We start from the raw sequence: 10796 nt of genomic DNA, 5'->3' as shown, positions 1-10796 counted from the left end.
GACTAAAATTAAGGAACTGGTTGTGGATCAAAGGAGAGCCAAGGCACCAGTGACCCGGTTTCCATTCGGGAGGTCAGTGTGGATGTTGTGGAGTAATACAAATACACTGGGAGTGCAGATTGACAATAAACTGGACTAGGCCAAGAACACTCAAGCCGTCTCTATTTTATGAGGAAGGTGACGTTGTGGGTGTGGAGCTGGACTCTCTGTCGGTGGTGTCAGAGAGTAAGATTCTGTCCAAGCTACATTTCATCTTGGACAATGTCCTCCACCCACTACATGATGTGCTGGTCAGACATAGGAGCACTCTCAGTGCAAGACTCATCCCCCCAAAATGCAACACAGAGCGCCACAGGAAGTCATTCCTGCGTGTGGCCTCCCTCAAAGTGTCTGACACATGGACACTTAATAATACTTCACACTCATGTAACAACAGCAACATGTATGTGTATGTGACAATAAAAGTGTCTTCTTCTTCTGTGCAATATTCTCTGTTTTAATCAACATGCAATATTCTCTGCATCAATTTTGCCTCTATTTATTTACTGTTCATCACAATTCTGTTAATAATGTGAATATTGTACATATCTATTCTCTTTTATATATTTTTTTCTTTTTCTTTATATTTTATATTCATTTATAGCCTACATACCTCGAAAATGGAAATGTGGCTTCCTGACGAGGGATGACCCGACCCCTCAGTAAGAAATGTCACAAAAGCCCTCCTCATAAAATCCACCGACCTCCAATATTGAATTCGCACATTAAACTAATATTACAAATATAGGCTATGTAAAATAGGCCTATATCTCTATATAAAGGCCTAGAGGCTTTTATTAGATATGATCCTGACCATTAAAATCCAAAAAGCGTGAACTTTGCACCGCATTTTTGAAAAACACGATTAATTGAGCGTTTCAGCAGAAAGGCAAGTTGAGCCTTTAAGATAACCACATGACTTCATGCTTTGTTTTGATATGCCTGTCATTTATTTTGACAACCTTTTTATAGCATTTCAAGAGTCTGTGAGCGTCGGGCCCCTGATAAGGATCTCTTCACACTTACAGAAGTACAGGAAACAACATCTGTGCCTCTCTTTCTGTACAAGTCATTAATTGGGGACTGCTGAGTTTAAGCGTTAGATCCTCGCTATACATTTGAGGACACCACATCCATAAATATCCGGACGGAGAACTAAGGAGCCCTAACCTGCAGCTACTGACTACACCTGAGGAGAAGGCATCACTGAGATATCGCCATGTCAGGTGAATACATTTTAATAATGATGATCTGTTGAAGAAATATTTGTGTGTGATATATTGTGATCCTTGAGACCACATATATTGCAGTTATAGGCCCGTCCGTTTTCAATTTAAATCTAAATGCTGGAATGCAATATAGGCTACTTCATATATTCTTTGGGTTTCTATTTGGGTCTTTATTAAACAACGAAAGTGTGAAAATTAATAAATAGAAATGACTGGTTATCAAACTGTAGCCTACTTTTTTGTATTCATCAAATGCACAGCCTCCAAATACATATCTGCTAAGGTAGACCAAATAACAACAGTTCAAAGGAATTCAAATCGAAAGTAATTGCCACTTCAAACACTTAGAAATCTAAAAGAATCTTACATGCTTGCAGTATTTTGTCTGGTCGTTAATGTGTAGGCATGACAGGGAGCAAATTAGCATAACGTTACCTGTAAATACCAGCAAGTGGCGTAATAACCTCCGTTATCAATTGACTTTAAGGGGGGTTATTCACTTCCAAAACTCAAATGATGATTGTTACAAACCCTGGAAGATAGTGTTGGGTTTTTTTATTTGCAGACACATTATGTACATTGTATTGTATTATGTGCCATGTCTTTCCATGAACAGGGGCCACAGTAGTAGAAAAAGTAGCTCCTATGAAAACGGTTGAGATGATAAAACCTTATTTAAATTCCATTCACCTCAACTAGCAGCATTTGTTTACCGGCAGGCTACCTGGCCGTTTTAATGTGTTTTATTGTGTCTGAATGTACAATGAAAATAAAGTAAGTATGTTGTAAATGTTGAAATTTAAAAATAATTGTCTGTCTGCAGGTGATGAAGCAAATACCACCGACACCACCGTGTATGATTATTCATTTTATAATGACGGGGCTGTGGGAGAGTTTATTCCTTGCAGCTACGACCATGTGGGAAATTTTGGCAGGGTGTTTCTGCCCACTCTCTATAGTTTGGTTTTCATCTTCGGCTTCATAGGTACGTATGTGTGTGTGTGTGTGTGTGAGAGAGAGAGAGAGAGAGAGAGAGAGAGAGAGAGAGAGAGAGAGAGACCATAGCCTACGTCACAAAGCTGAAATACATGCACAGTAATCTCTTAGATGTAACGTTCGCCCCCTTCTCTCCAGGTAACGGCCTAGTGGTGTGTGTCCTAGTGAAGCACAGAAACCAAACCAACTTGACAGACATCTGCCTTTTCAACCTGGCACTCTCCGACCTCTTCTTCGTCCTCACGCTGCCTTTCTACTCTCACTACTCCGTGGTCAGCGAATGGACTTTCGGAGGCTTCATGTGCAGCTCCATCGCCGGTTTGCACAACATCGGGTTCTTCAGCAGCATCTTCTTCATGGTTGCCATGACGCTGGATCGCTATGTCGTCATCATGCACGCGCACACCGTGGCACGATATCGCACCTTGAGGAAAGGCATCGCTCTGACCGTGTTCGTCTGGATGCTCAGTTTGAGTGTTTCCCTACCGGCTTTCATCTTCACAAAGGTAACAAACGAGTCCGGCGTGGTGAGTTGTGCCTACCTCCCGGATAACGATGGCTGGGAGACTTACAACCTCTTCGCAACAAACATGCTGGGTCTCGTGATTCCCTTGTTGGTGATGGTAGTTTGCTACTCCAGGATCATCCCCACCCTGGTGAACATGAGGACTGCAAAGAAGCACCGCGTTGTCAAGCTGATCTTGACCATAGTGGTTGTCTTTTTCTTGTTCTGGGCCCCATATAACATTTGCCTTTTCTTGAGGTTTCTGAAATCTAAAGGTAAATTGTTGCTTGATTGCAAAAAGGAAGGGCAGTTAATGGTGTCAGTAACAGTGACTGAGGCCTTTGCCTACACTCACTGCTGCCTGAACCCCATCATATACGCCTTTGTGGGGCAGAAGTTTATGAAACGAGCTGTGCACCTGCTGAGCAAATTGGTGCCCGGGAGTCACTTCAAAGATTTGTCAGACAGCTCATTCAGGAAGAGCTCAGTCATGTCTAGGTCCTCGGAGGTCACCTCCACTTTCATCAAGTAGGAGGTGGAAGTCAGAGTAATGTGTTTTTATGGACATCACCTGCAGAGCCTGGCATGTTTTTATCCTGGTAGCCTTGTTGTTACTGCCAGCCATTGTATATTTACTTGTCACTTGCAGTTACCAGAAAGTGTTATTCATCAGCAATGTCCTGTACCTGTACATGTCATTATCTGTAGACGTTTTTGATTTCATTTGTTCCTTGAATTTCTGCTGGAATACAGTGTTTTGTTCTGACCACAATTCAAGTGTGACCTGATAAGCATCATCTTCTGTATGTTATAATGCCCCTCCTTTTTCCTGCTGACATTGGAGAAAATATAGTCACACTTCAAGTCGTACATTTTGACTGAAAGCATGACTTGTTTCCAACAGCTGGTAACCACAGAGTTTGTTTGTCTGTGCCTAATGTGTTTAAACACACAAAGTTTAAAACTTTTTTCCTTTTTCACACATTGGTTGATGAGCTTGCAAGTTGGTGAAAATAGCATTCATACCATATGGAAAAGCTACCTTTTTTTAAAGAGACAAAATGCTATTTTATAACATGGAATTGTTTTTATTGCTTTGATTGTGGAAAAGGTCTGTTCATTCAAATGTTTGGCAATGAATCAAAGCTACAAAAGGTACAACCAACCAGCAGTTATGTGGCATCTTTTACACAATTTGACGTTATCATTCATCATGGCATCTGGAACACATTTTAGCTTATAATACACAACTATCATTGTTCAGATTACATTATTGCATTACATTCATTTATCTTTTATCTGAAGCGACTTACGATTACTATATATGTCAGAGCTCACACACTTCTGGAGCAACTAGGGGTTAAGTGTCTTGCCCAGGGACACATTGGTGGTGGGAATCGAACCTCAGTCTCCCACACCATCTTATCCACAATTCTGTTACCACCATCATATATGTTCAGTATATTGCATTTCATAGTGAGAACATTGTTTTTTCTCAGATGTTATTTGCAATATATATATATATATATATTATTATTGTATTAACATATTTCAGCTTAATGCTTAACACTCTATTGCTGCTTTTTTGTAACATGTAATGATTTGTTGTTTGAGATTATTAAAGTGTCACAGAGTACCAAACAATGGTAAATGGTCTGTACTTGTATAGTGCCTTTCTAGCCTTTCCAACCACTTTTACAGAACATCACATTCACCCCATTCACACACATTACCAGTGGGAGGTATTTGGGGTTCAGGGTCTTGCCCAAGGATACTTCAACATGCAGACTTGAAGAGCCGGGGATTGAACCACTGACCTTCTGATAAGTGGATGACCGCTCTATCCTCTCAAACGCCCTTGATGATAATGGTTATATCGTACTTTTCTTAGGATGCCAAATCCACCGCACAACACACCTTGTGCTCATTTATACTGATATACGTCTAAGAGTATCACTAATCACATAATTAGGTAGGCAATTATTTTTTAGCGCTGCATTAGCACAATGAAAAAGGCAGCTAGTTCTATTATTAGGAGAAACTACAGTATAAATTTAAAGTATATAGTACAGTTTTTTATGTACAGATCATAAATAATATTACATTTAAAGATTACATTTTTATTTTGAATTAAAAGTATGCTCAAATATTCAAAAGTTTTAACAAAAATGTAAAATAAAAACCTCTGTGATTCCGGATGAGCTGAATGCTACTTTCAGAAGTTCATGTCACCAAAGTAGTGTGCTTTGGTGACATGAAGACAAAAAAGAAAAACGCTCCTCATTAGAATACATTTTCCCCACAGCTCCTTTCTTGCCACATGTTAACACCTAAAGGGACATTTCTCAGAAAACCACACTCACACCTCCATTTAACACAATGCGGAGGAAACAACAAAACCCAGAGTTCACCTTACCAGAAATGAGCACTGCAGCAGGATTTGACACAAAAAGCGAGCAATGCAAGACAGGATGACATGTAAGCTCGATGCGCAGCACGAGAACATTCAAATTCAGGAGCAGTGATTTTGCCAGGCAATGTGGTAAGCGCATTATTATTATTTCAAATTTTTAATTTTTAGCTGCTATTTACTAGACATACCTCATCTTTCTCACCTCCTACACCTATAAACACAGTGGGTAGCTGAGGAATAGGTGCGCACGTGTGTGTGTGTGTAAACTATGTCAGCCACAGGAAGTAAGGGTCTGCATGGGTGTCAAAGAGGTGGTTCTATATATCTTGATAGTGAGAAAAAAAAGGTTTGAGATGTGGTTTAAAAGAGATGACATAAATTTGATTATGGTCAGAATAGCAGGAAGTTGGCAATATTCATAGACTCATGATATATCTAAACTGGTGATGGTTGTTGAAAATTATGCTTGTACCTCTGACATTACAGTATATTCAAATGGAGAATTTTTTAAATAATTGCTGTGGAATTCATTCAGATTTGGAGAACTGCTTTTAGGTCTGAAATGGCATCTGTTGGACTCAAAGGATTTTATTCAGAAGCCTTTCAGACGTGACTCACTAAATGATGATTATATTTGAAAGGTTCAGCTTAAAGGGTGGGAAAGTCCAGTACTGTCTCTGGATTTCCTCACATCTACATGTGAATGTTGATCATATTAGTGCTTTTTCTCTCAACAAAATGTCAATTGTGGAACACAGAGTTCACACATCATGATGTTGTGGAACATTGTGCCTATAATAATAAGGTGAAAAACTTAATCTTCTTGCTCTGTTTCTTGAAGGTGTGACTCGAGGCAAGTTTTTACACTTCAGAGCAAATGAAGGGAAGAGATTTTAGAAGAAAATAGAATCAGGAGTTAGAACATCTCATCGTTGAAAGGGTAAGTAGCAGAACATTCATTTTCTTATTTGAATAATTCAGCCAATCTGGCTTCACATTAAAGCCATTAAAGTCAATCTTATGTGAAAAATGTATAAAGATCAAGAATTGACTCACAGCTGGGATTGTCAGACATTCATATTATTCTGCCAAACATGGTATACAAGGCCCTAAAGGATGTAAATAACAAAATTAACTTTCCAGCGAGTATAACATGGTATTATGGTAAATGGAGTTTAAGACTGCTTGATGATTCTATTGTTTTGTGTTGTTTTCACTATGTCATTTGTTGATGGATTGAAAGTGTGGGAAGAACACTTTAAGATAAATCACAGCTCTCCCTGAACAGCTCAGAGTTGTGGTAGGTTAAAACTGGAGAGAATGTTGCAGCAAGTCTAAGGGATTGGGTGATTATTTTAGTACAGAGCCGTACAACCACTGCTTATCGCCTTACATGAAGTTTACGTGTACCTCAAATGTAATTTTTGTTTTCATTTTTGTTAGGTTAGTGGAACTCATGCCCCACATGGACAACAATGTTTTTTGACTTTATTGTGTCAGTCTAGATATTTTGTACTTTTTGTGGTTTTGTACAATGTCTGATTTAATGTCTCTCATCTTCTAATATCAACCAAATGTAATCCCTCCGTGTTCTGTTCTTTCTCTCGCAGCATGATGAATACGTCAGAAGTCTACTCATACTACGGGGGTTATGACGATGAATATTATAACAGCTGCACTCAGGAACCCGGTCCAGATTTGTCCGATGGACCAATGGTCCTGCCGGTTATATACTACGTGCTGTCTTGTCTAGGTCTGCTAGGTGTGTTAAAAAAGGCCCACATCTTAAAGAGAAAAAGAAATATGTATCACTCTTCACAAAGAGTGAAATGACTAATAATTGGAATTGATTTCATAGGCAACACCACAGTTCTCTGGGTTCTCCTCCGGTACATAAAGCTGAAGACTATGACAGACATATGCCTCCTCAACCTGGCTGTGTCTGACCTCATACTGGCTGTGTCCCTGCCCCTCTGGGCCTACAATTCCCAGAACTTTGCATCATGCAAGCTTATTACAGGAGTCTATCAGGTGGGTCTTTATTTTTATTTTTATTATTTAGAACACAAAACAATGACAAATAACTCATTATTTCATATTTAAAACTCATACATAAGTATTATTTAGAAAGCAGAATTAATTGTTGCAAATTACTAATAAGCTATTAAAAGAGACGTCCTCCACCATTTACACGATTACTTTTACTTTAAGGTGTGAAAAGCCATGATTGGGCTACTGCATTCACACCCTAAAAATACAATGCTTCTAAAAATGTCAAATGTATGAGTAGTTCTCTTTCTTTTCTTTAGCAGTATGTATTTCTTGCAAAGTGCAAAATCACATATTCACATAGTTCTCTATTTAAACACAAGTTCTGTGTAGTTTTTTTTCATAAGGGGGAAGATATTCTGCCAGTAACAAAGGTGAGATCTGGTGCTGTCAGCTGATGTGTGAAACTGCTGCTGTGTAATGTCGGCTGTGTGAAGAACCTCACTGAGGCCTGTAAAGCCTGACAAACGTCACCTAATGTCACATCCTGTTCTGACTTTGCTTCCCCATCTGCTCCTCTGAACAGCTAGGTTTCTACAGCGGGACTTTGTTTGTGACCCTAATGAGTGTGGACCGCTACCTGGCCATCGTTCACGCTGTTGCAGCCATGAGAGCGCGGACACTTCGCTATGGAATCACAGCCGGCATCACTACCTGGGTTGCATCTGTCATCATGGCAATCCCTCAGGTGATATTTGCCTCCTTGGAGATAAATGCAGATGACAACAGATACCAGTGCCAGCCACTGTACCCAGAGGAAAGGCAACAGTTTTGGAAGATGCTGCGAAACTTCAGTGAGAACACAGTGGGCCTTTTTGTGTGCCTCCCAATCATGTTTTTCTGCTATGTGAAAATCCTTGTTGTGCTGTCCAAGTCCAGGAACTCCAAGAAGGACAGAGCTGTAAAGCTGATATTCACCATAGTGTGTGTGTTTGTGGTGTGCTGGGTCCCCTACAATGTCACCGTTTTCCTCCAGACCCTGCAGCTGTTTGGATTCCTGGACACCTGTGAAGCTTCAGCAACCATCAGTTCTGCCATGGGCTTTGCTGAGATCATCGCACTGTCTCACTGCTGTGTAAATCCTGTCATCTATGCATTTATAGGGGAGAAGTTTAGGAAGTCACTGGGCAATTTGCTGACTAGATATTTCTGCTGGTGTCCCCAGAACAGTCGGATGTCATTCAGCCTCACCATAGATAAAGAGACTTCCAACACTCCTGTACGATCAGATTATTAAAAAATGACGAACACACATGGCTTCTCTGGTAGTAGTGGGCGCATGTGTGACGCAATGATGCTTTTTTTTATTCAGAGACTGTCAAAGTGTGTGGTGTGTGTGGTGTTGTGTGTGTGGTTGGTGCTTCGAAGATCTGTAAAATGTAAGGCAATGCTTTATTTTAAAAATGTATAGAATTTTATTAAGCATTTATTCAAAACATGTAAAAAGTATATTAGTAACTATATTGTTTTAAAGGAAAATAAAGAAAATAAAACTTGATTGTTCATTCTTCCTTCTTTTTATAAGTGAAATATTTTTTTTTTTTAAATCTTTGAACTGTGAATTTTAAACCATTGGTCTGGCCTGTATGTGTTATGTGTGTGAAATGTTACAAGCCTACAGTAGTGCATCACCATGCATGAGATGGAGGTAATGAAACCATTTCAGGCAGTCATTCTTGGCAGCTTATAATTATTTGACAAGAAGTGCGCAGAGCAGAATCCCCATGTCATATAACAACAACCTACTTGACAAACAAGCCAGTGTTTAGTCAGCCACAATTCAGCTACTGACCGAATTTATATGATGCATTAAAATATTATGACATGTAATGTATATAAGTCCAATAGTAACATCTCAGTTTGGGCCCATGATATTAGTCAGAACTTTTCCCTACACAGAGAAAGTAATTTGCTTCCTTTACACTGTGCTGCTTTGAAACCACTGTGAGTCTCGGATGCACTGGTGGCTGCGTCAGTCACTTCCTCCCAAATTTTAATGACATTGGTAAGAGGAGGAAGCAGATTTACACTCACTTCTGGCTATCAGAAGAAATCAGTGTATTCAGTATCAGTATTTAATCGTGTTAAATAACATAATTTAACTTCCTCATTTACACATTTAGACAAAACTAAAGACATTGGAGGCTCTCTTTCCCCTGGAGAAGTCTGTGTACCGCTAGCTGTGAACAAGTACAGGCTAAGGAAGGTATATGCCAACTCAGCCATTTTCTTATCCCTGACCTTTGTTTATTGTAACTGAGAACACCAGCCTGACAAGGAATTTTCACCTGACAAAAGTGAAGGCAAGCTCAACATTTCAGTCATGGTGAGGAATCCTTGGTAGGAAGCCCTTTTGACCGCTGTATGTCCCTACAGAAATCTTGTACTCCACCACAATGTCCATCATCACCACCATCCTGGTGCCATTTTTGTGATTCCAGTCAGGACCTGCTTGCAGGTTCCTAAGCAGCATGATTGGAGCTTGACAGGCAGCGTATCCTTGTGATTGTTCTCCAGAACAGAGTCTGCTAAAAGGTATACTCTCTCTTCTCCAGGGAACATAGACAAACACATGTCATTGATGGCTCTGATATGCTTGTTTAGAGGAGTGTACACAGTGCCTTTGAGAAGGTTGTTTTTGTCACCACATTCATTCTGGTCAGGGAAGGTCTCATCAAGATAGTTCACCGAGTACCCTGGACCCATATTAAGGAGAAAGTTGAAGAACTCCTTTTCAGTCTTGTCAATAGTCATGTTCACTGTCAGCTTATGTTTGTGCAAGAGAGGATGGAAGGGTGACATTTGGATGCAAGTTTTTACTATGTGAGTCCTGTCTGCTCTTTTGACAACTGGGAGTGTCTGCCTATGGACTCCACCAAGCAGGAGAGTTTTGCCGCCCCATGGGTGCTCTGAATTCATCAGGTTCAATCAGATCCTTGGGTTCTGAGGGCTGGACCTTGTATTCCATTGTTCTCCATTGAGCATCATGGGCATCAATCATCCTGACATTGATGAACCTGGATATCTAATCCCTGTTTTCAATGGTAACAGTGCTGACTTCAACTCCCTTGTGGACATATTTGTAGAGGTACTTGATGGTATGGAAGGAGCCAACAACATTTATGTTGGTTCTGTACTTGAGGAATAAAAAAACATGAAAACATGACCCCCTTACTGTCAAACACAAAGCTGTTCTTCTTAATGGTGTGACATCTGTTTGACCTTCTGTAATCAGGGTAGCCATTGTAAAGCAGGTGAGTCTCCTGACACAAGGTTTTAGGGAAGTTCTTGGAACAGATGCCATTGACCATACAGGGACAGTCTGGGTTGGCTGTCCCACAAGGTCTGTGCAGAATGAACATGGAGACCAGTTTATACAGCTTCACTTCCTTCGCTGGGTCAGGTATGTCTGCCCTAATTAATAATTTGATCAATGTCATCATCAGTAAAAGTCTCATACAGGAGCAGCAGGATGAGGGCATGCCTCAATCCTGTCATCTGTCTCACACTAGTGCATACTCTAGCCTTCATCTTCCCAAAGATACCTTGCTTTATGTCATTGAGG

General features: G+C 40.1%; 2 protein-coding genes across 2 annotated transcripts; both read left to right on the top strand.

The window, feature by feature from the left end:
- The first annotated feature begins 1074 nt into the window (after nucleotides 1-1074).
- On the top strand, nucleotides 1075-3881 carry LOC119897900 (C-C chemokine receptor type 2-like). The gene is made up of 3 exons (XM_038711922.1): nucleotides 1075-1265; nucleotides 2092-2253; nucleotides 2403-3881. Exons 1-3 carry the CDS (start codon nucleotides 1259-1261, stop codon nucleotides 3299-3301), a joined length of 1068 nt encoding a protein of 355 aa, XP_038567850.1. The 5' UTR covers nucleotides 1075-1258; the 3' UTR covers nucleotides 3302-3881.
- A 1270-nt stretch (nucleotides 3882-5151) lies between these two features.
- On the top strand, nucleotides 5152-8729 carry si:cabz01093077.1 (C-C chemokine receptor type 2). Its single transcript, XM_038711921.1, has 5 exons — nucleotides 5152-5311; nucleotides 6024-6122; nucleotides 6793-6944; nucleotides 7041-7213; nucleotides 7758-8729. Exons 3-5 carry the CDS (start codon nucleotides 6794-6796, stop codon nucleotides 8466-8468), a joined length of 1035 nt encoding a protein of 344 aa, XP_038567849.1. The 5' UTR covers nucleotides 5152-5311; nucleotides 6024-6122; nucleotide 6793; the 3' UTR covers nucleotides 8469-8729.
- Nucleotides 8730-10796: the final 2067 nt, after the last annotated feature.

The sequence above is a fragment of the Micropterus salmoides genome, unplaced genomic scaffold, assembly GCF_014851395.1.
Source record: "Micropterus salmoides isolate LMB-PRFRI ecotype aquatic unplaced genomic scaffold, ASM1485139v1 Ms_hic_scaffold_11, whole genome shotgun sequence".
Classification (NCBI taxonomy): Eukaryota; Metazoa; Chordata; class Actinopteri; order Centrarchiformes; family Centrarchidae; genus Micropterus; species Micropterus salmoides.
The sequence above is the reverse complement of the archived record's forward strand: the minus strand, read 5'-3'. Positions and strand labels throughout refer to the sequence as shown.

Excerpts from the sequence above, each read along its gene's own strand:
- LOC119897900 (XM_038711922.1), top strand. Across the intron at positions 2,254-2,402 it reads TTTCATCTTCGGCTTCATAG|GTAACGGCCTAGTGGTGTGT; the intron begins GTACGTATGTGT and ends CCTTCTCTCCAG.
- si:cabz01093077.1 (XM_038711921.1), top strand. The coding sequence starts at position 6,794 with ATGATGAATACGTCAGAAGTCTACTCATACTACGGGGGTTATGACGAT. Across the intron at positions 6,945-7,040 it reads GTCTTGTCTAGGTCTGCTAG|GCAACACCACAGTTCTCTGG; the intron begins GTGTGTTAAAAA and ends TTGATTTCATAG. Across the intron at positions 7,214-7,757 it reads TTATTACAGGAGTCTATCAG|CTAGGTTTCTACAGCGGGAC; the intron begins GTGGGTCTTTAT and ends TCCTCTGAACAG.